Source organism: Myxocyprinus asiaticus, chromosome 24 (genome assembly GCF_019703515.2).
Source record: "Myxocyprinus asiaticus isolate MX2 ecotype Aquarium Trade chromosome 24, UBuf_Myxa_2, whole genome shotgun sequence".
Taxonomy (NCBI): domain Eukaryota; kingdom Metazoa; phylum Chordata; class Actinopteri; order Cypriniformes; family Catostomidae; genus Myxocyprinus; species Myxocyprinus asiaticus.
Window position 1 is genome coordinate 39,055,397 of NC_059367.1, and position 25,699 is coordinate 39,081,095.

A 25,699-nucleotide genomic window follows, 5' to 3' on the forward strand; every position below is an offset into this window, starting at 1 on the left:
CAACATGCATTCACTTGGGACTCTTGAAAAATCATTACCATGGCAATGCACCACAGGAAACACATTTTACAGTGTGGAAAATATCCAATTCCATTCCAATATTTTGTTCATCGAGTAGGGCTTTTAGTATCACCATGACAACCACCCTACCGAGGTGGTGAAGTGGCAGAACCGGCAGTGATGTGTACATAAAGGCATCAACCTTGTGAAAACCTGGAAGAAATTCATGAAATAATAGCACATCATGAGTATAGTTAAGTATTCCTTTAAGTTTTTGTCGATTCTTCATGCTAGAGACGTATTAATTTTCAGTTTTTTTTTAGAGACTTTAGGATTTTGCATAACATAACGCATTGTTACGGCACTGGCCAATTCACAACGCGAGTTACGCATTGTGGGCAACTTGTTAAAAGTTCATTTGTGCATTTGCTTCATTGTCTGTGCAGATGTGGTAATTAGGGATGTCATAAAATATCGATATATAGATCAGGCATGTGATCAGCAAAGTACAAAAAAGCAGGAAAAAGTACAAGGCAAAGACAGCGAAACCCCATAAAAAAATATATATATATATATATATATATATATATTTTTAAAAAGACATATCGATACCTTTTCCAGTTTTAAGAAACACACCTAACTAATAAAGATAGCAGACAAAATGCTTAATATTTTCTTAAATTAATTCTTGAGAGAAACAGCTATTGGGCAGCACAAAACCAACCAAATATAGTGCTGATGTTATGAAATTGGAACTTCTTAAGCTTCTTTAGTCTTTGCTGCAAGCTTCATTAAAGCTTTAATATGACTTTTCATGTATTCTGTCTTCTGACATCTGCATGGCCTCAAATAGATAGCTTACTATTGCTTTGATCTGTTTTAGAATCAACGTTAGCCAATATAGGCATAGCCTATTTGTTAAAAAACAATTGAATGAGTAGGCAGTGGAGGACCAATAAGAGAAACCCCAATAGCCTGGTGAATGAAAATCACCAAGTAAAAGTTACCCAACATAATATAACAGTCAGCGCATTGTTGAAAATAATTAACAGGTAATCCAAGTCTAAAAAAAATACGCTGAAAATTTGTGCTTATTTTGCGATGTGCATTATGGTCTAAAAAAATCACAGCTGTTTGATTAAGAAAGTTATAACAGTTACAATGTAAAAAAAAAAAAGCTAGTATAGAAAAACTGGCCTATCTGAAACATAAACATTATATATTATCCTAAAATATGGCATCCACTAGAATAACATTTATTTATCCAATTTAACAGCAGGCACTTCTTTGAAAAGTAGCCTAATGACTGACAGAGTAAAAAAAATATGCATACCATACATATCCTACAAAGGCCATTTACTACTTACTTAGAAGTCTCAGACCATACATTTTTGTTGAGTGAAATAAACAGCATGGTCCGGTGAAAGACAGCACTTGTCTCACCTGAGGTGATTAATTCAGCTGGAACAGAGGTTGCAGGCATGCACAGGTTTAAGAGGACTCGTGTGTGAAAACATCCATACTGATACAGTAGCAACTTGCAAGCCAACATTTCGGAAACCCGCTTCCCGCTCCACCACCGAAGTGATTCTCACTGATACTTCCCTAGTATGAGAGGACATTTTTCTGTACGTGCCGAGAGTCAAAGGGGAAACAGCAGTGGATCTATCCAAGGGAAGGCTGAATGACACTTATTTGGGTGAAAAGTGCTTATCGAGAATGTACAGGACAGGATGTTAAGCCCTGATGAGATATTAACAACAACCCCCTCCCCTCCCCCCTCTTTTGTTTTCTTTTTTTTTTTTTTAACAGATTTACATAATTCACGTGGGGTCACATTTTTAGGTTGGAGAAAACGGAATTCTGAATTAATCCGGAAGAATCATCCCTGATAGATTATTGATCAGCACATTATTTTATCAATATATTTGAGGCATCGATATATTAAAATTAGCCAACATTTAAATTAGAAGGCCAACTGGCCTGCTTTCCAATACACTCCACTGTCCTCTGTTTAACAGTCTGGCGTAATAGCGTTGGGAGACCACAAGAGGGTGATATAACATTTACTGAAACACACACACACACACACACACACACACACACACACACACACACACACACACACAGCACGAGCTGAAGCGGCACACGAGATGGTAGTCCAAAGTTACAAAAATTTTGGTACTTCAAGAGTGAACAAAGTGACATTGATGAGTTTGCAGGTTAGTGAAACTGGTGTAACTGCGCAAACTGAACGATAAGAAATGGCGACGTTTATTATGAAATTTCTCTGTATGTAGCCTTGAACGGGTCTTTCATTCAAGCTGTCAAACCACAAAACGACATATTGACGCTGAGTGTTGGTGGTGTGTGTGTACCTTTGTATAAAATAAATAATTGTTTTGAATTTTAGAACGCGCCATGTCGTCCGCCAGACACGCCCTGCGGCTCACACTTTGCCAAAGTTGTGTTGAGAAATATGTCTTAAGAGACAAAGACTATTGTGCAACGAGCAGCCTTATTTATATCTGAAATCCCAATATATATATATATATATATATATATATATATATATATATATATATATATATATATATATATATATATATATATATATATATATAAAGTGCACTCAGTCATTTTTTTTTTATATGTAATCTTGATTAAGCCATGATTAATTCAATCCATGAGTGAAAGTGTCCAATATCAAAGCAGTAACGAAGATTAAACGAGTAGTATTGGCTGGTCATGCGATTCAAATATGGCAGCCCCCATGAGGGGACCCTCTCCATGTAGAAAAAAAAAAACAGCTTTTATAAGGTTACTGATGTTACTGGAATCTTCATCTTATGCGAGTTGTCATGATGTTATACGTTTCAAAATGACTATTCATTTCTTTAGGAGCAAAACATTACTGAGTGCACTTTTAAAATACTATGACTGGATTTTTCTTCTAAAATATTGTTAGTGTATTGGTAATATCTTGCAGCGTTTATTTCTTATCATATTTTCATCAACAAAATGTTAAGTAGAATTTTTTAATTATCCTAATTATTAACAGAATCAAAAAACACATTTCAATTCTGTGTTCAATGAAGCACTTTTTAAAGTTTGATCCACCTTAAACACGTAATTTGCATGCAACCCTGCCCCGCCCCCCAACCACCGTACAAAACCATTCACTGGCGGTGGCTAGCCCTTAACCACCGCGGTGGTAAATATTTGCCACCGCAACAGCCCTATCGTTGAGTAACACTCTCGACACTTGCATACAGGTACAACACAATTCATTCTTAATTTATCGCCACATGACCAGGGCTGGTGGAATTCGTCTCTCTAGGACTTTTTAACAACCTTTTGGAGGTTTTTTAATCACAAATGCATAGCATGCACCTACTTATTCTAGAACATTGTTTCCCAAACTTTGTAGTCTTATGTATCCCCATAAATAAGGCTTAAATAACTCACTCATATTATACAGGATTTCATTTGGCATCATAAATGATATATTGTTGAAGTCACTTTTAAACAGAAACAGTTGATACTGTGGATGAAATATTCCCCTAGTTGGGAATCACTTTTAGAATACAGAAACAAATAAACTGCAGATCTAATGAGGGCTTAATCCAAAACTACAGAGCCCTGCATTTGATTTGAAAACCTGGAGCACATCCCAAGTGAGTCTGTAACACCATTTAAACTCACTGAAAATGGCCTGCCCAATTGCTTCAAGAGCTGATTTAAGTGGGACAAAAATACCAATGCAGGATTTTGGCAGATGTCCTGGATGCTAGCCCTCATTATTTCCCTATGTAGTCTAAAGCTTATAGGAGCAATTATATCACCTTATTCAGCCTGCAGGCATGCACATTTCTGTCCTAATGAAGCCTTATCGTAAATCAACTGGAGCTGTCCTGCATGAAGCATGCCAAACGTGATAAAAGCTTACACTAACTAACCCCTCTTAGTACCAGATGGCCTCTTTCCAGGAGGGCGACAGGAAGGAGAGAGTGGGACAGAGGAAGCCTGACACTGGGAAAATGGTGAGGGAAAATATAGTGTAAGTATATGATACTTTTTATGTCAGCATTAGCTTGACTTTTGCAGCTGAAGTCATATCAAGCCAAAAAAAAATAAAAAAAATAATAACCTGCTCCTAACGGTCATGAAGCAAAAATCTTTTTCCACGTTACATAATTTTTACTGACTTCCATAGACTTATAGACTTAAGTAGTGGTCCAAGCTGTGTCATAGTCGATAGCACACATGCTCCAGACATGTTGAGCCGTGGTGCTCATATGGGTGATGCAGGTTTGAATCTTGTCTATGACGTGTCCCGTTCCCATTCACCCTGACTTTCTTGTCCTCTACTATTTCTGTCAATAAAAAGCTCAACAAACAGAATTGCAAAATTATGTTTTCTAAGCAGGTTTCGCAAATTTCAAATCAATTAATTGAAATTATGTAATCAAACAATTTCGAGCATGTGGATGACCGTATATGTCAGCCACCACCAAAGACAATTTCTGGCTGAGGAAAAACCCTGTACTGCTATTATTTATCTCTTTACATAGCTTTACATATCACTAAAAAACAAAGTGTTATGTTTTATAAGTCTGTAGGATATATGACATTTGACTGTGCTAGGGGCGCCAAAAGAGAACTTTGGTTGCGCAAGATAAACATCAACAGATTGCAGATTGAAAATTACCCATAGAAACTACTTTATATTAAAAAAATACAAATATAAACCAAAGAAAATAGCAGAGCCCACCTTGGTGCTAGCCACGCCAATTTCTGGGCCAGCATTAATATGAACGCCACAGTCTGTTTCTCTGGAGATGGAGCTGCCTACGGTGTTGGTGATGCCCACCGTCAGGGCGCCTCTCTCCTTACAGTAGCGCAGAGCCATCAGGCTGTCTGCGGTCTCCCCTGAACACAAACAGCACAGTTCAGATGCTCGTCCTCAAACATATAATCCACAGCTTCATACACAGGCACACAAACTGACCTGATTGGCTGATGAAAAAGCACACATCATCGCGGAACACAGGCGTGTTTCGATCCAGGAAATCACTGGCCAGCTCCACCATGACAGGAAGTTCAGTCAGTTCTTCCAACACCTGACGAGTCTAAAGAGGAAATAGAAGCAACATGAATTATGATAACATGTGTGTTCCAGTTTTGTTAGTTACACTGTGTCTTAACCAGGCAAAATCACATCCACCTATCTTCCTGAACATCAGACTATTCCACGATTCATAACCGGAGTCTGTTTTCGTTTTCCGGTCTCCAAAGTTTTCACTCGCATCAGCGTATGGTTTTAGCAGATAATGTAATGTTTAGCATATTAAATTTGTAAAAATTGGCAAATAAAATAGCATGTGGCTTCACTGTGCTGTTACATTACAGAGTCGCGATGAACGTCATTTGACAGTGCCTCACCCGTCAAAGTTTAAGGAGTGGATAGATGACATAAAGTGATGGCCCGAGGTTAGTTATGTTGATATCATTAACTACTTCAAGTTGTTATGACAGCCAACAACTGCTTCACAAGTTGTGCCTGAACTAATTTTTACTCCAACTAACACTTAAAATGGTTGTTGTTCTCCATCTGGAATGCTCAAATTGGTAGTTTCTTATAGAGACCAGAACCAGAAATTAGTCCAACGGCAATCAGAATCATCATGACGCCGCCCAGTGGTTTGTCAGGAAAACTGTGGATGAAGCAACAAGCGATGAATCTCTTCCATGTTAATCTGTGTTTTTGTCCAAACCAGTGCAAGCGACGTGTTTTGAGACGTTGTCACTCATTTGGTTTCCATTTCTGTGGCCTCATGCTAGCTAGCCCCACCCATAGTGAAATCCATTGGTCCAAATTTCAGCGCCACCTAGCTGTATATTAAACATCAGATAAGTTTTGATTGGCTGTGATTCTTACTTAACCTCTTCAACTCTGGGGCATTTTTGGGCTGCCGCCTGCAATTTTTGACACTCAAATTTCAAAGCTCACCATTAACACCTACTGTGGACTAATTGCCAAAAAACTGGTTTAACTTTTTTTAGAAACCTCAAATAAAATAAATTCCCATTATTCATAAATAATATTGTATATGTTTACAATCTTATGATGAATAGATTTAAAAAAAATATATATATATATATATATATATATATATATATATATATATATATATATATATATATTATATATATATATAGTTGGCCTCAGGGCCATAGCTAATTGGGTGAAAGGCTAATGGGGTGAAAGGTGATAACAACTCTAGGGGCCCACAGGCACAGGGGGGCCCACAACAAATTTTAAACTGTATTTTTAATATGAAAGGGGCCTAGACCAATATACATGGGTCCCAGAATTCCTTGCTACAGCCCAGGTTGTTACTTTGTAAGCATGTAATTCTGGTTCTGCTCACTCCATCTCCCTCCAAAAAGTCTCATTTTATTCCACTAGATGGCAGCCAGTACTAGACAAAAGAATCACCTTTCATAACAAAATGCCGATCTGAAATGTAGGTGGCACTCTAACGCGTTTTAGCCCTCACAGATGTGCTCCTCTTTAGACATTCAGTCTAATTTTCAGTTCACACTAGAGGTCTTCACGAGTCCACCCTAACCCGAGGACCCGAGACCTGACCCAGGACCCATACGGGTTCGGATCCACGTTTTATACGGTCAGCCGGGCCCGGGTCGGGTCCCATTCTATTGCTGCGTGTCCCAGGTCTGTTTAACATTATGTGTAATACCCGAGTCGATCCGAGAAGACCCGGCCGTGATCAGACAGCACTGATGATGATGGTGCTGTGTGTGTGTTGTAACTTGCAACATTGTAAAATTAGGATGAGAAAGTGCAGGCGGGACATAAGGTGAAAAACGGAGCGGAGCCACAATGAGCTGAGTGACGTCAGAAGCAGAGCAGAGTTAAGGCTCACGATAGCAAATTAGCAATGCTAACATTAGCAGCCGTGACAATGAACGAGTAATCGTTATTATAGTTCAAAAGGGCAAACAGTCAAAAGTTATCTTATGCGAGATACAAAAAAACTGCAAAGCTGATTCTAAACAAGTCAAGTTTGTCATCCGTCACCTTGATAGCAAGTAGACTTTTGAAGCTGAAATAATGAGTAGATAAGCTATGCTGTTTCAATCACCAAGAGAGGAATCACAGAAAACCTGGATGTTTTTTACCAACTTTCTTGGCAAGGAGGATGGATTATATGCATCATGGCCAGGCACAGGGGAGAAGGCTACTAACGTTACATTAGGTAAGACACAAAGATTTGTTTTCACAACTTGTAAATTAACTTGTTAATAGCAATCAGCTGTGAAAGCAGTGTCGATCGGGTCTGTGTCTCCCAGCCGGGTCCGGGTCCCAGCTTTCAAATAATAGATGGGTCCGGTTCGGGTCTGGTATTTCTTGGTTCTGCATGGGTACGGATCCAAGCTTTCAAATAACAGAGGGGTCTGGTTCAGGTCCGGGTAGTACATTTCCGGGTCTCTCTGAGTTGGGGCACACATTTTTGGACCCGTGAAGACCTCTAGTTCACGTACCACCCCCACTGTTTCATTGGATATCTCGACCTCTGTATTGACTAAAAGCTCAAGATGTGTCATTAGAAAGCAGAGATCCTCCCCTTTGCGATGATGTACAACACTTTACCATCAATAGTTGATAACATACATTTACGATGATTTGTTTAGCATATATTGTTCTGGACATCTAAGATATAACACTGGATTATTCACACAAGAAAGCTCAAAAGACAAGTAAAAAAATAGCTATTTTTTTAGAAAACTGCCTAAGGTAAAAGCAAGTACATTTTTTAGCTATTTGGGGCTTACAGTAGTAGTGATCAGTGCATAAATGAGATGTTTCTATTTGATGTCTTACAGAAATCATATTTCACTTTGTGATTCTTTTGAAAATCTTTCAAACTGTGGTATTAGGGCTACAAAATGAACTGTACAGTCACTTTACTGAGAATGAGAGCTTTCATTTGATATATGAGATGTCTATTTAAGGGCTATTTGAAAGTCTTTTATATTCATATTAATATTTCTACCACATGACCTCTAGGTGGCGCTGATTTGCGACGCAAATGTTTTCAGACCTTATTTTGTTATTTTATGTAACAAAAATGCAGAAGTGATGATCATCTAAGAAAAGTTCAGATTCTAAGCTTTCAATCGATACCTCATATGCCTGACTTATGTATTCAGAGACTTTTTTCATGACATAGTGCCACCTTTTGAGGACTAAAAATTACACGACACTAGAAACTTTGCATAGTGCCTGGTTAGGTCACAGCATTAGGGTGCATGAGAAGCACTGATTTGAAATGGACTATTGATAACAGTATTAAACCTTATGTCACACATTTGTTTCATCATTTTTTTTCGTGAGGCCCATTAATAGTCAAACCCACCATAATTTAGTTTTTTAGGACCATTTTACACCCTCTCTCTGATATTTAGAATTAAAAATTTTTTTTGCTGCTGTGCCTTTAAAGCTTCTTTGTTAAAGCCCCTATTTGCATCCAACATGGCTTGTCCCATCCTTCAGTAATAGCCTATTTGCATTACATTGTTTTTGCAACAGTTTCAATAGAACCTTTTTGGACTGGGGAGGAAGTTTTGAGCTCTGAAAGTTATAGTACGTTTTACTCTTATTTCAAAAGGGACATCATATGACAACTTTAATTGCTGGATTTAAACCTTTGTGAGTCTATTTGAGTATGTTTTGATTTACATACTGCAACTCCAGCATGGTAACTGGTCCCACAAGCGATCAAGATGAGCCTTCGACACCTCTGGATCTCTTTAATGTGATCTTTCAGTCCTCCCAAGGTCACTGCAAGACACACACACACACACGTTTAAGGGATAGTTCTCCTGAAAATGAAAATTCTGTAATTATTTACTCACCCTCATATCACTCCAAACCTATGAGACTTTCTTTCTTCCATTGAACCATCTAGATATTTCACTGAATGTACAAACTGCTCTTTTTCATACAATGAGAGTGGATGGGGACCAGGGACAGCTGTGGTCACCATTCACTTTATTTTATGGAAAAGTGTAGTCTGGACAACCTGCTAGATAACTTATTTTATGTTCCCAGCAATAGAGAAAGTCATACAGGTTTGGAACGATAAGAGCGTGAGCAAATTCTGACAGAAATACAATTTTTCAAGTGCAAAATCTGGGATAATTCAGCTATTCCCAGTAATGTCATTATGATCTTGAGCTGTTTCACACACAAAAGTATGAACAAAACAATTTGGCATGCCCAATTCCCAATGCGCTCTAGGTCCTCGTGGTGGCGTAGTGACTCGCCTCAATCCGGGTGGCGGAGGACGAATCTCAGTTGCCTACGCTTCTGAGACCGTCAATCCGCGCATCTTATCACGTGGCTTGTTTAGTGCATTACCGCGGAGACCTAGCGCATGTGGAGGCTTCATGCTATTCTCCGCGGCATCCATGCTCAACTCACCACATGCCCCACCGAGAGTGAGAACCACATTATAGCAACCACGAGGAGGTTAACTCAACCTGACTCTACCCACCCTAGCAACCGGTTGGTTGCTTAGGAAGCCTGACTGGAGTCACTCAGCACGCCCTGGATTCGAACTTGCGACTCCAGGTGTGGTAGTCAGCGTCTTTACTTGGTGAGCTACCCAGGCCCCCAAAAACTCTAAATCTGACTCATTGTTCATGAGGCCATTCTTACAGATAAAGATAAGTTTGAGTGATCATTCAGCACAAAAAGCGAACACATACGTGTGTAAACAACCCAGTCAACAGAAGAATTATGGGAGAGGTTTCCACTGTTCCTATTAGACCAACTACTTCTGATTAGTTTCACAATACATAAATACATGAAGCATCTAGATTCACCAGAAACTGTCCCAAACTCCTCAAAAACTTGAGTCATGTCCTGTCTTGAAATAAATGATTCACGGCTCAGAGCACAAACTGGCTCACCGGTGTTGTTCTCAAAGTTGACTCTTCCTCTCATGGTGTTGACCACAGACTCTGGCTGCTCAAAGATCTCCTTCTGCATGAAGGAACTGAAGTTTCCTATTTTTAGAAAATGAACCAGAGACAAAGTTATGTTAGTAAGCAGTAAACCATGACAAACTATCCTCTTATGACATACCAGGTGTGCTGGGTCACTTTTGGACGACTGCATTTTTATGTATAACAATATGGTATAACAAGTATATACACAATATAATGTAAACTGTTATAGCACGGAGCTGTTGAATGCTTGATTCTGATTGGTTAATGGACTTCCTAAGGTGTGCAATTATACTATATCATTTTTGCATTTCAGTCAGACTGCTCAACCATTCAGAACAATGTTTTGACACAGGGTTCCCACTCTTTTTCAAGGCACAATTTTCCAGGACATTCCATGTGCCCATCGGGTGTAAAATTTACATGATGTAGTGTTTTCAGTGTGTGAGCGGCTGGCTTCACACATTCATTTTGAAGGGCACAGCACATGCAGATTATATATTTATTAAATGGAATCACAGCCTTTTGCGGTTTAATAATCACACTAGTATATATTGCTTTTTTTAATTTGATTATTTTTGCATTCCAAAATTCATTTTTGTCCCAAATCTATGAAATTCCATGACAATTCAATTAATTTTTTTTTTTTTTATAGCTAATGCCATTTTTATGACTGAATTCATTGATTTCGTCCATGTTTTCCCATAACAGAAATCATAGGGACCTTAATGTGATAAACGCAGTATAAGAGGACTGACTGTTTTTCAGATAAATTAATTCACTACCACCTCGGGGTGTGAATTCATATATAAAAACAATCAGCGGCCCAACCGTTGTCATTGTCTCAAATTTACAACTTAAATGTTTTTGTAGTTAACAAAATCATATTTTGCACTGTATCAGTACATAAACCATTTCGTCAGAGTAAAGCAGAGATGACAGCAGATGAGTAGAGAATGTACATGACAAGGCTTCTTTCACGACAGTCAACCATTGATGTTGTTTCACAATGCGCAGCCGGCGACAAATACTATACACAAAAACTATATAAATTTGTGTATCTGACACCTATTCCCAATCCTCACCATGTTTTTTTTTTTTTTTTTACATGTATCAAAAACCTTGTTAGCGATATAGTCAAACAGTTTTACTATACTAAAATATTTTCCAGGACAATTAGGTATTTTTATAATTTTCCATGACTGGAAAACTGTATTGCAAAATTCCAGGTTTTCCAGGATGTGTGGGAACCCTGTGATAGAGGCACAGTGCCAATGTTCACACTCTTCAAGGAATATAAACCTACAAATGATTTACTTATAGCGGTTTCTGCAAATTAAGCTGCCATAGGAGAATGGGTTTAAAAAAATGTTCCTTTCACTCAGTTTCATACACAAAGAATCTTCTGGTGTAACACGAATGGGAGTTTTTAGGCGATAAGCATCATAAAATCTCTACATTCTGTGTTGAGAATATTTTTCAATTATACTCAGAGCAACAGATATCTGATTATATTTCTGAAAAAAAAAAATACATACACATATACATACATACATATATATATATATATATATATACACACACACACACACATATACACATATATAGACATATACATATATATGTATGTATATACACACACACACACACACACACACACATATATACATATATTTGCTCAAAAGTTTGCATACCCTGGCAGAAATTGTGAAATTTTGGCATTGATTTTGAAAATATGACTGATCAAGCAAATGGACTGATCCTTTTATTTAAGGATAGTGATCATATCAAGCCATTTATTATCACATCCTTTTTAAATCATAATGATAACAGAAATCACCCAAATGGCCCTGATCAAAAGTTTACATTCCCATGAATGTTTGGCCTTGTTACAGACACGCAAGGTGACACACACACAGGTTTAAATGGCAATTAAAGGTTAATTTTCCACACCTGTGGCTTTTTAAATTGCAATTAGTGTCTGTGTATAAATAGTCAATGAGTTTGTTAGCTCTCACATGGATGCACTGATCAGGCTAGATACTGAGCCATGGGGAGCAGAAAAGAACTGTCAAAAGACCTGTGTAACAAGGTAATGGAACTTTTATAAAGATGGAAAAGGATATAAAAAGATATCCAAAGCCTTGAAAATGCCAGTCAGTAATGTTTAATCACTTATTAAGAAGTGGAACATTCGGGGATCTCTTGATACCAAGCCAAGGTCAGGTTGACCAAGAAAGATTTCAACCACAACTGCCAGAAGAATTGTTCGGGATACAAAGAAAAACCCACAGATAACCTCAGGAGAAATACAGGCTGCTCTGGAAATGAGCTGCATGGTCGAGTTGCCAGAAAGAAGACTTTACTGCACCAATGCCACAAAAAATCCCGGTTACAATATGCTGGTTACCATAATTGTAGAGGGGTCAACAAGGCCTATAGTGAAAAGAATACCATCCCCACTGTGAAGCATGGTGGTGGCTCACTGATGTTTTGGGTGTGTGTGAGCTCTAAAGGCACGGAGAATCTTGTGATAATTGATGGCAAGATGAATGCAGCACGTTATCAGAAAATACTGGCAGACAATTTGCATTCTTCTGCACGAAAGCTGCGCATGGGACGCTCTTGGACTTTCCAGCACAACAATGACCCTAAGCACAAGGTCAAGTTGACCCTCCAGTGGTTACAGCAGAAAAAGTTGAAGGTTCTGGAGTGGCCATCACAGTCTCCTGACCTTAATATCATCGAGCCACTCTGGGGAGATCTCAGATGTGCGGTTCATGCAAGACGACCAAAGACTTTGCATGACCTGGAGGCAATTTGCCAAGACGAATGGGCAGCTATACCACCTGCAAGAATTTGGGGTCTCATAGACAACTATTACAAAAGACTGCACGCTGTCATTGATGCTAAAGGGGCAATACACAGTATTAAGAACTAAGGGTATGCAGACTTTTGAACAAGGGTCATTTCATTGTTTTTCTTTGTTGCCATGTTTTGTTTTATGATTGTGCCATTCTGTTATAACCTACAGTTGAATATGAATCTCATAAGAAATAAAATAAACGTGTTTTGCCTGCTCACTCATGTGTTCTTTACAAATGGTACATATATTACCAATATATATTGGTATTGGTACCAATATGTATATATCATTTGGAACGGCTCTCGTCTAAAAGGGCATTTGGAGGAGATGCCAGTGTTATAAGACATGATTGAAAAATCCTAATCTTTTGACCAAAAAACTTGTGACCAATTACTTTCTCACACAAGCATGGGAATTCACTGCAGGAATGCAAAAATAATTTAACACATGGAACTGTTCCTTGATGAGAGATTGCTATACCCCAAATATAGGTCATGAGAATTGAGGTTTTTCACAATAGGTCCAGTGAAATTTTGGGAGGTGGGAAGATACAGAAGAAGGAGTGGATAGAAGGGTAAAGAAACAATGGAGGAGGAGCAAAAGGAGAAAAAGAGAGAGATACATCTGATGTGTTGCACTGCCCTCAGGTGGTTATGGGAAAACACAAGCAACACATTTGCTCTAATAACAACAGTAGAGGTGAAGTGTGTACATTCTGTGCCACTAGCGGCAATGAAATTGCCAAATGGAATTATAAAATTAATTAGGTTCAATTAATTATTTTGTGGGTGTATGTGCGAGTTTATTAATTTTGGGGTTACTGTTTACACTGTGCTCTAGATCTGGAGAAACCAGCTTAAGGTTCACCACAATACATGAAAGAATTTAACAGTTGAGATGCATTTTTAAGATGCCTTGTCAAGTTAAAAGTATTTGAAAAATGTTTCTCGAGACCCTTGTTTTGCTCCATTCTGTTGTGCTCTGGATCGGTTTTTGAATGCAGGAACATGTCCTGTGTGAACTGCACCTAGTTGAAATCTAATTTCTGCTGACCTTTGCTAATAACTTCTCTACTATACTACTCAATCACTGGTGAGTTAAATCTGAACATTTACTAGCCAGTGGATAATCATATATATTTTTAGTCGCATAGCGTGAGATTTTGTTAACCGTGCGAGTGATTTACTTGCATTATAGAGGGATGACACAGAGTGAAAGATCGATCTTAGGATTTAAGAATCGATATCAAGATCATTCAAGCGAAGATTGCGATGCATCAGAAAATCGATATTTTTACCCAGCCTTAAAAATTATGGTAAAAATAAGAGAGTAATAAGAGTGTATTTGTTAACATGAACCAACAACGAACAATCTTTTTCAAGTACATATTAATCTTGGTTAATTTTAATTTCAACATAATACATTTTTAAAACTGTAAGTTCAATATGTTAACATTAGTAAATGCATTATGAATTAGCATAAACCAACAATAAACAATTGTTGTATTTTCATAAATGAACATGATACAAGATTAATAAATGCTGTAAAAATATACTGTTCATTGTAAGTTCATGATACCTAATACATTACAGTGAGGTCCTATATGTTAACATTAGTTAAAGTGTTTCTAATGTACCATTATTAAGATATACGCCGATCAGCCACAACATTAAAACCACCTGCCTAATATTGTGTAGGACCCCCTCGTGCTGCCAAAACAGCACCAACCCGCATCTCAGAATAGCATTCTTCTATTCTTCTCACCACAATTGTACAGAGCGGTTATCTGAGTTACCGTAGACTTTGTCATTTCGAACCAGTCTGGCCATTCTCTGTTGACCTCTCTCATCAACAAGGCATTTCCGTCCACAGAACTGCTGATCACTGGATGTTTTTTGTTTTTGGCACCATTCCGAGTAAATTCTAGAGACTGTTGTTTGTGAAAATCCCAGGAGATCAGCAGTTACAGAAATACTCAAACCAGCCCGTCTGGCTTTCTACCTTTCATCCGTAATAATTTGCTCTCAAACTTTTCTGTTTCTGAAGTGACTTTCTGGCTTAAAAATCACTTTGCGAGTGCAATGTAATTAATTTGCATGGACACCACCCTTTATTTTGCACATTTGGAGACATGCCTTTTAGTTGCTTATTCATTTCGGGAAAACGGCAAAGACGTGCTATTTTTTGCATTTAAAAGACGCAATCTTCAGAAGACTACGTTAGTAGATTAGCTCTGACCTTTTTTGCACTTTGTATCAAGTTTGCACATGTTTTTATACACACATGTATATTTTCTTTAGTAAATCAGGGCCTAAGAGTCACATAAAAAGTGAATTGTGGTTGGTCACTTTACTTTGTGTCAGTAAGACAGCCCCTTCATAAATTGGCCATGATAAGCAGCAATATGGAGCAGATTTTATGCCAATAAAAAGTCTGGATTAAAGAAGAAAGAAAAAAAAAAAAAAAAAAAAAAAAAAAAAAAAAAGACTACAAAAGTGTATCAGTTCTTACCCTTCATGATCTGCTGCAGCTCCATCTGTAGGGTCTGTATGGCGCGGGCTGGGTGGTCTCCTGCTGTGCGCTTGATCCGATGGATGGAGAGACGGCCGTCGCTCACCGCTGCAACATCATCATCCTCAAGGAAGATAACCCGATTGGTGTGCTCGATTACAGCACTGCCATGACATCAAAAACACAGTCATTTAAAAGGCATTTATACAGGTATTCTGTTGAACTCTACTCAATTCTTTTTAGATTTTACACCATGTGTTAGAATAATACCACTGTAAACAAACAATATAGGTGGCCATATCGGTATCAACCAATTTTGGCAGGTTTTTTTTTTTTTTTATAAACTGTATCTGCCTGAATACATGTGTGGTTCATATTGCTAAACAACATTGGCTGATCACAGAACAGAAACAGTACTGACATCAGATAATAGGTTAAGAAAATGTGAAAAAGACCAGGGAGAGATAAAAAGTAGATGAGCATGTATAGAAAAAGAACAGACCTGGCATCTGAGGCAAAGTAGTACTCCACAGCTTTTTCATCCACAGGAAATAGACACGTATCCTGGTCCATCCTGGGCAGAGTATTACAGCTCTTTTTGTCTTTACCAGCTATATTTAAAGATACAAAGAAACACATATTTGCAGACAGTGCAATAAAATTATTGAGGAGGGGGGGAAATGGAATTAGGACATGTTGCATGTCAGACTCAAACCACTTAAACTGCTGAGCCACAGCTCAGACTATATGTATGCATGTGTGTGAACTCACAGGAGCGATACAGGATGGGGATGTGATCTGTGGACAGCTTGTGGTCACTTCTAACGCCAATCAGTAATGGACCTCCTCTCCTGGATAGATACAAGAAAAAATTAGTTCAGTAGAAATGGAAGAAAGAACAATAACAGGATGTTAAAAAATAAAGCTTATATTCACAAAATTCAGCAAATAAGCACTCAAGGTTGAGCTACAGACCTTATTCACTCATAGTAGCACTATACAGTGGCAAGAAAAAGTATGTGAACCCTTTGGAATTAGCTAGTTTTCTGCATTAATTGGTCAAAATGTGATCTTATCTTCAAGTAATTCCAAAGTGATCGCATAAATTTTTTTTGCCACTGTATTTCATTTTTGATATAATTGACTTGTCTAAAAGTACAAATTTATTTATTTATTTGTTTTTAGCACCATGTCAGCAACAAGGCTATCCACACGGCGAGAACAGATTAAGTATCAAAAAATGTAAAAATTAAATAAGGAATTTTAGTTTTATGTTAGAAATATGTTAAGATATTTTTAGGTGATACATTTAAAAAAATGTCTGATAAGCTTGTTTCTGAGTAAAACCTTTGTCTAATAGAATTAAAAGCAGTGCAATCCAATAAAATGTGCTTAATAGTCAGTATAGTCTGACAGGAAAGACATAATGGAGGTTCTTCATCTTTTAATAAAAACCCATGTGTCAGTCTAGAATGACCTATTCGACATCTAGTATATACAATTTCATCATGCCTATTTTCAAAGTTAGAGAAAAGATTATTAGTTATACTGGGATTTATTTTATAAAGCTTATTGTTTTTACATTCGTCCCATTCTATCTGCCATCTGTTAGACATAAGTGTTTAGTAAGGGTTTTAGGTCCGAGGGTGGAAAACTACACTCTGCGATTTCTAGAGAAAGGGCTTCTTTAGCTGCGATGTCTGCTTTCTCATTGCTTGACAGTCCAAAATGACCTGGGATCCAGCAGAAAAAAGGTTTCTTTCTGTAAGTAGTCTACTTTAGCTAAAATACTCAAAATAATGGGGTGATCAGTCTTTACAGATTCCAGAGCCTGAAGGCAAGATTGAGTCTGTGAAGAGTAAAAAATTTCATCCTTAACATTTTCCAGGGCTAAAAGCAGAGCACGAGCTTCAGCAGTAAAGATGGAGCATTGTCCAGGAATACGGATTCCATAGTGCTGATCTCCGATAACTGTTGCTGCCGAAACTTTATTATCTGCTTTTTATCCATCAGTGAAAACTTTGGTTTATGAAGAGTGAAATCACATCTTATATTTAAAAATTGCTGGTGGTACTCATTAGGGTGTGTCTCTGTTTTTTTTTTGTTGGGTCATTGTCAAAATGATATTTGGCCTTTTCAAATCCCACGGTGGAATAGGACAAACATGAGCTTGGGTTAAGTTGTCCAAATTGATATCCAGGTTCTCTAGATAAGGTTTCATCCTCATTCCAAAAGGTCCGATATATCTGGGTCTGTCTTCATATAAGTAAGATCGTTCGGGGTGAAAAACTGTCTGGTAGGCTGGATTGCTTTGGTTTGCCTTAAGTTTCATTGCATATTGTAGTGCCAACTTCAAACATCTGTTCTGGAGTGAAGGTTCTCTGGCTTCTGTGAAAAGACTCTGAACAGGAGAGGTTCTGAATGCTCCTAAAGCCAGTCGAAGTCCTTGGTGATGTATGGTGTCCAGAATTTGAATGTAGGACTTTCTTCTGGATCTGACTAGTACTCTTATAAAGACGTAAAAGTACAGTGAAGTCAGCACCCCATTTTGATTTTTATAATATTCAATGTCTTGAAACACTTTTTCCTCAGGTTTTTCATGTGTGGAATAAAGGTAAGTTTGTTATCGAACACAAGGCCTAAAAATGTAAGTTCTTTAATGACTTTGATGGGTTCTCCTTCCAAAAATAACCCTGGGTCAGGATGTAGAGACCACAAAAGGCAAAAATGCATACAAACAGTCTTCGTTTTAGAAAATGTAAACCCATTTATGATTGACCATTCATTTATCTTATTGATGCATACTTGTACTTGTCGTTCGATTATATTCATAATTTTCCCTCTGTAACAAATGCACAGATCATCAACATATAAACTGCTAAACATATTGGGCATTATAGCATTTGCTATACTATTAATTTTGATACTAAGAAAATGTGTAACTGAGAGAATGCTTCCTTGAGGGACCCTTAGTTCTTGAATAAGTGAATTTGACAGGGTAGTTCCTATAATTTGCCTCAAAGACCAAATTCATATAGATCTTTAAGGATGCCATATCTCCAAGTGGTATCATAAGCCTTCTCCAGGTCGAAGAAAATGTCTACAGCATGTTCTTTTTTAATTAAGCTGCCCCGTACAAATTATTCCAGTCTAATAAGGTGATCCACTGTGCTTTTTCCTTTTCAAAACCCGCACTGGAATTTACTGATCTTATGTTCAGATTCTAGTATCCACACTGGACAGTCATTGACCATTCTCTCCATAGTTTTACAGAGGCAGCTGGTCAGTGCTATTGGGCGATGATTGTTAGCATCAGAATGGTCCTTGCCTGGTTTCGGTATGGGTATAATTATTGCTTCTTGCCAGGATGAAGAAAAATGTCCTGTTCTCCAGATGTTATTAAAAATTTCCAGAAGAAGCAATAGTACTGTGTGGAGCAGATGCTTCAAAAACTCAAAATGAATTTTGTCTGGTCCAACTGCTGTATTATGAGTGCGCTCTAAAGCTCTCGAAAGTTCCTAAATTGTGAAAAGCTGATTATATGATTCCATATTTTTTGAGGAGAAATCAAGGGGTTTCTGTTCTTGTTGTATTGTATTCAAATTATGTCAACAGTTTTCTAGTGAGAAGTTCTTCTCAAAAGACTCTTGCCATTTCCTGTTTTGTAGTTAATAGGTTGCCTTGATGTTTAATGTGTAGAACTTGTGGACCACCTCCCCTATTTTCCATCTTTCAAATCAAATCCCAGATCTTTCTGGATGATGTATCTGATGTAAGACTAGATACAAAATTTCTCCAGCTCTGTCTTTTTGTCTCATTAATGATTCTTCGTGCTTGTGCCCAACACCTTTTTAGTTTTGCAAGATTCTCTATTGTTGGATGTTTGTTGAAGATTTTCTCTGCTTTTTTCCAGGATTTGATAGCCTTTTTATAGTTGTTGTTGAACCATGGGTTAGACTTACAATGTGGCTTAGTTTCATTTGCTATTTCAATTAAAGTGTCCGTAAAGCTTTTTGCCGGGTCTTGGTTATTTTTAATCCTCATGTTAAATAGAGATGAGTATCAAAGAGAAGTGATCACTTCCACATAGGTCATCCCAGGTTTTCCACGAGAAGTCAAGTAATAACTCAGGTTTGCATATTGTCAAGTCAATGGCAGAATATGTTCCATACCCCGGGTGTAAGTAAGTATTTGAACCATCACTGAAGAGGCACAGAGTGTTATTACTAATAGTCTTCAACTCTTTTGACCTTCACATTAGTGTGGCTTCCTCCCAATAATGGACTATGACTGTTAAAGTCACCCATAATGATGTAAGGGGGTGGCAACTGATTTGTCTTGTAAGGTCACGGTAACATCAGGGGGTATATAAATTGAGCACAAAGTAATAGTTTTATGGAGAGTTATACGTAAGGCTATTGCTTGTAGGTGGGTGTCTATAGTGATCTGACTGCGAATTATATCCTGTCTTAATAAGATGGCCACCCCGCTAGACAGACGATGTATACTATATTGCCAAACGTATTCGCTCACCCATCCAAATAATTGAATTCAGGTGTTCCAATCACTTCCATGGCCACAGGTGTATAAAATGAAGCACCTAGGCATGCAGACTGCTTCTACAAACATTTGTGAAAGAATGGGCCGCTCTCAGGAGCTCAGTGAATTCCAGCGTGGTACTGTGATAGGATGCCACCTGTGCAACAAGTCCAGTTGTGAAATTTCCTCGCTACTAAATATTCCACAGTCAACTGTCAGTGGTATTATAACAAAGTGGAAGCGATTGGGAATGACAGCAACTCAGCCACGAAGTGGTAGACCACGTAAAATGACAGAGCGGGGTCAGCGGATGCTGAGGCACATAGTGTGCAGAGGTCGCCAACTTTCTGCAGAGTCAATCGCTACAGACCTCCAAAGTTCATATGGCCTTCAGATTAGCTCAAGAACAGTGCGTAGAGAGCTTCATAGAATGGGTTTCCATGGCCGAGCAGCTGCATCCAAGCCATACATCACCAAGTGCAATGCAAAGCGTCGGATGCAGTGGTGTAAAGCACGCCGCCACTGGACTCTAGAGCAGTGGAGACGCGTTCTCTGGAGTGACGAACCACGCGTCTCCATCTGGCAATCTGATGGACGAGTCTGGGTTTGGCGGTTGCCAGGAGAACGGTACTTGTCTGACTGCATTGTGCCAACTGTGAAGTTTGGTGGAGGGGGGATTATGGTGTGGGGTTGTTTTTCAGGAGCTGGGCTTGGCCCCTTAGTTCCAGTAAAAGGAACTCTGAATGCTTCAGCATACCAAGAGATTTTGGACAATTCCATGCTCCCAACTTTGTGGGAACAGTTTGGGGATGGCCCCTTCCTGTTCCAACATGACTGCGCACCAGTGCACAAAGCAAGGTCCATAAAGACATGGATGAGCGAGTTTGGTGTGGAAGAACTTGACTGGCCTGCACAGAGTCCTGACCTCAACCCGATAGAGCACCTTTGGGATGAATTACTGCGAAGACTGCGAGCCAGGCCTTCTCGTCCATCATCAGTGTCTGACCTCACAATGCGCTTCTGGAAGAATGGTCAAAAATTCCCATAAACACACTCCTAAACCTTGTGGAAAATCTTCCCAGAACAGTTGAAGCTGTTATAGCTGCAAAGGGTGGGCCGACGTCATATTAAACCCTATGGATTAAGAATGGGATGTCACTTAAGTTCATATGTGTCTAAAGGCAGATGAGCGAATACTTTTGGCAATATAGTGTATATTTGGGCCAAATGCATTAAATCGTATATATTGTTTCAGAGAAAAAGTGCTGTTTGGTGATAAGTGTGTCTCTTGGAGACAAACAGCAAGAGGATTAAGTAAAGCAGTTAAACGTTGAAGTTCTGCAAAATTTAACTCCTTGACAGTTCCACTGAATAATATGACTACCTATCAGGTGGGTAGAACGGGAATATGCCCTCTACTCCTACCCTTAGGGGAAGCACTACAACTACGTCGGGCTAATATTCAGTCCATATTGATGTCCTTTGTATGTTCAATCTTACGAGACCTACTTTCCTGACTAGCCTTTGATTGTTGTGCTCTTGTGCTGTGCTGTGACTTCTTTCCTTTTGAAGAGAGAGAGTTCTCTATTATCAAGCTTTGATCTTCACTGGTTTGAGTCTGACTTGTTGAAGTTTGCACCTTCCTTTTTGAGGACACTGAACTTTTGTTAATTAGTTGTGGTTTGTCTTTATTTAACCAGGTCATATCTGTTTGGCATTCAACAGTATCAACAAAAGATTTTTCAAATTTGAAGTTAGTCATCCTCTCAACCTCTTTGCGTGCTTCCAGGTAGCTCGTCTTAAGGCATTTTACTTTTTGGATTTCCTTTTTTTTGATCCATATAGTACAATCTTTTGATGTGGCTCGATGGTCGCCTTTGCAATTAATACATTTTGATAGCTTTGAACAATTTGCATGTCCTTCTTCTCCATAATTACAGCAAACAGGCTTGTTCTTACATCCAGCAGAGCCACAGCCAAACTTTTGGCAATTAAAACATCTCAAAGGATTAGGAAAGAAGATATCGACAGGAACACTCAAGTATCCAAGTCGGATTCTTTCGGGTGGTTGAGGTTTGTTAAAATTCATGATATACGTGTTAGTTTTTATTATTTGGTCTTCTTCTTTTAATTGCGATTCTCTTCACATATGTTACTCATTGCTGTGTTAGTTCTGAGGCTATTTCGACCTCATCCATATCCTGAAGTTCTCTTGTATGGATTACTCTGCTATTATTTAGATGTGGTGATAAGAGACTTTCATAGGAACCCCAGCCAATATATTAGCACGCATTAGATTATCAACATGAGCTTTCTTTGCACATTCCACAAAGATTTGACCAGACCTCAACTTCTTCACATCTTTGACAGTCCCTGCTATACCTGAGATTCCCTTCTGTATTGCGAAAGGGGATAACTTGGTAAGGGGCGCGTCAGGTGATAAAGATTCAAGAAGAAAAAACATCTGTCAGTTTACAGTTTTATGGGAGAACACAGAACCATTCTCTGAATCATCATCCGAATTCTGATCCAACATTCGTCTTTTTGGGGTTTGTTTGTTAGTCATGTTAGTATTGTTTGGTTTCATCATCTCTGCTCCCCACCCACACTGGAGCCCAACAGGGGGATGCACAGAGCCGCAGATCTCCTGCAGATATGCACCAGAGATACGGAGATGATATACTCGAGCAAGGAGGACTGAAAGTTCAACTTACTCGATTGACCCTAAGCCATCGCCTTCAAGATGAGTAAGATATGGCTGATTGAATTGCCAAAGACTATCCAGGGCACGTCATGACTAACCACTTGATTGGATCGGGACCTTCCAACCTCCTGTCTATATTAAGTTAGAACCAAAGCACTGTGTTGGACCTGGGAAAGCCGCAGCTAACCACATTCCACGGGTTGCAGCTTACGGCAAAGATGTTGCTCCATTTGTCAACTTTTACGAACAGCATAGGGGTGCTGTGGATCTATTCTACCCCGGGTCCCCATGGGGGGTGAGTATCAAAGTAAAACGAACAGAAATTTGTAATCCTAGTAAAGGAGGCTTAACCCTAGCACTACGGAGAGGAGAAGCGCGTCACTGTTCCTTTCACGCGCTACCACCATAAAGATGGGTCCCGTGCCGTACCCGGTCTAAAAGTAAGAAATACTAAGAAAACAGTCAAAAAAAACTTGTAGATGCAATCAATTTGAAATAATTATTTCAATACCGAAATAAGATACTAAATGATGCTGAAAATAGGGAATACATTTGCAATGTGCTTGCCCTAAATTATGATAATTGTACATACATGACAGGCATTTACTTAATCAACGTTAGCTAATAAAGGCATATTTATTGAAAACAATAGAATGAATAGGCAATGCAGGACCAGTAAAAGCAAACCTAACAGCCAGTTGTAAACAGAATTCACAAAGTAAAAGTAATCCAACATATTACAGTCTAGCCCTCATTCCACATTCTTTCCAGTTGTCATATAAGTATACAAATGTACATTTAAAAAAATTATAAAGCACCATCCTTCCACTAGAAGATAGTATTGCCTTATATGTAAACTAATTTTAATAGTTGGCCTCTATGGGAGCTGCGCAGTGATATAGACAATGGCTACTGTAGGCGCAAGGTAGCAACTACCATATACTGTATGCAATGCAAAGGGGCTCCCAAAATCATCCGGAAGGTGTGCTCGGACGGTGCAACGCTCAAGAGGAATAGTGTTTTTGATTACATCAGGTTGAAATTACCTGGAGACAACAGCCTCTCCTGGGTAGTGCATGCTTTTGAAGACCAGGGCAAAAGCTCCTTCCTAACACAGAGAAGACAATTATTACCACATCATTCTCATTATTCATGATTCTTATCCCTAGGAAAGGTGTTTACCAGTTGCTGAGTGACTTGCTCCACAAGGGTTGCAAAGGTGATGTCATCACTCTCACGGTTATCATACATGTACTTCACCAGCTTGGCGATGGTCTCGGTGTCGGTCTCAGATTCGAAATCATAACCTTTGCTCTCCTGTATACATATGGTCAGAAATGGTCAAAATACAGAATAAATACAGTTTGCATGATGCATGGATGTAAGTCAAAATGTTTTACTTGCCAGAAACTTCTTTAGGTCTTTGTAGTTGGTAATGATTCCATTATGAATAACAATGAATTCTGAAAAAATTAAAAATAAATTTTTTTTACAATTAGAACATTTCAAATCAATTGATTTGTACTTGACATGGGCACAACACACAAAAAGTAAAAAAATAAATAAAAAAACATAAAAAAAAACAAAACAAAAAAAAAAACAGCGAGATGCAACAGTTCAAGGCACACATATTTACATACATAAACATACAAGTGATCATGGAATTTTAATTTTTGGATGAACTATTCCTTTAAGAGCATGGATGCACAAATCTGCTTCTTTCAAGTGTCTTTCATATACAGTCTTCTTCTTCCTAGCGTTTTTCCTGCATCGATTCAGGGTTCGCTTTCTTGTATGCCGCTCTCCGCGTGGTCCGATCAAAGGCGTCTTTTGATGCTACGTTGACTTGTCACATGCCTTCCTTCAAATGATCAAGCCAGCCTTTCTACGGTTGTCCACAGTGCCGGTGGTTTTCTGGACTGAGTCGTAGGGCATTTTTACCACCGTTTGGTTGACATTCGTGCATCTTCTCTGTGATTGGCGCTCTGCCCATGGTCTTGCGTATGTTCTCATTTGTGATGTAGTCGATCTTAGATATTCTGAGCATCCACCAGAGCATCTTCATTTCCATGACATGGAGCATTTGTTTGTGTTTTGTTGTGGCCAGCCAGCACTTAATTCCAGCACTACTGGTTGCACATAAGTCTTGTAAATTTTCACCTCATGATGGAGAGGTATCTTGCAGTCACAGAGGACTCCGGTGACCTGTCGCCATTTAACCATGCAGCATTGATTCACACTCAGGCATGCGAAAGGGTGTCGCCATCATACTCGTCAAGTGAGCCACGGTATTTGAATTAGTCAATTTTATTAAGGACTTTCCTATCAATGCAGATGGTGCCATTTGGCAGTGGTAGCTCAGCGGTTAAGGCTCTGGGTTACTGATCAGAAGGTCAGGGGTTCAAGCCCCAACACCGCCAAGATGCCACTGTTGGGCCCTTGAGCAAGGCCCTTAACCCTATCTGCTCCAGGGGCGCTGTATCATGGCTGACCCTGCACTCTGACCCCAGCCTAGCTGGGATATGTGAAAAAGAAGAATTTCACTGTATATGTGCCATAGATGTGTGATGAATAAAGAAAATTATAATGAATTATAATTATTTATATGCAGTCCCCATTCTAGGATTTCGTCTTTTTGATGAGCCGCAAACCATCCTTGTCTAACCATGTTTTCCACTGCTGCACTTGGTCTTCGAGGTCTTGGCGTGTTTAGCAAGCATTACCTCATTAGCGTAGAGAATTGTCCAGGGGTTCTCTGCTTGGATGTTTTTGGTCACTGTATCTATGCATAGATTGAACAGCAGAGGCAATAGGGCCGATCCTTGGTGAACACCAACATGGATGGCGAATGTTGCCGAGATCACAGCAGGGTGGCAAACAGAGCTTGTGACATCGCAGTATAAGAGTTGAATCTAATGCACGTATAGTTCGGGGACACCGTGGGATCAAAGTGCATGCCAAATTAGCTAATGCTGCAGACTTCCAGTACACGCTCAAATATCTTTATCGTATGACGCGGTAATTGGTGCACTCGCTAACGT

General features: G+C 38.9%; 1 protein-coding gene across 1 annotated transcript in view; it reads right to left on the reverse strand.

Moving 5' to 3' along the window:
• Window positions 1-25,699, reverse strand: part of LOC127415119 (glutamine--fructose-6-phosphate aminotransferase [isomerizing] 1-like) — a 58,805-nt gene that overhangs the window by 19,548 nt on the left and 13,558 nt on the right. Inside the window, exons 5-14 of the mRNA XM_051653688.1 lie at window positions 24,063-24,121; window positions 23,841-23,975; window positions 23,705-23,766; window positions 16,187-16,266; window positions 15,918-16,026; window positions 15,416-15,579; window positions 10,003-10,098; window positions 8,772-8,869; window positions 5,012-5,132; window positions 4,775-4,932 (exon numbers count right to left, since the gene is read on the reverse strand). Coding sequence (XP_051509648.1) covers window positions 4,775-4,932; window positions 5,012-5,132; window positions 8,772-8,869; window positions 10,003-10,098; window positions 15,416-15,579; window positions 15,918-16,026; window positions 16,187-16,266; window positions 23,705-23,766; window positions 23,841-23,975; window positions 24,063-24,121 — 1,082 coding nt within the window. The remainder of the gene's footprint in view (window positions 1-4,774; window positions 4,933-5,011; window positions 5,133-8,771; window positions 8,870-10,002; window positions 10,099-15,415; window positions 15,580-15,917; window positions 16,027-16,186; window positions 16,267-23,704; window positions 23,767-23,840; window positions 23,976-24,062; window positions 24,122-25,699) is intronic.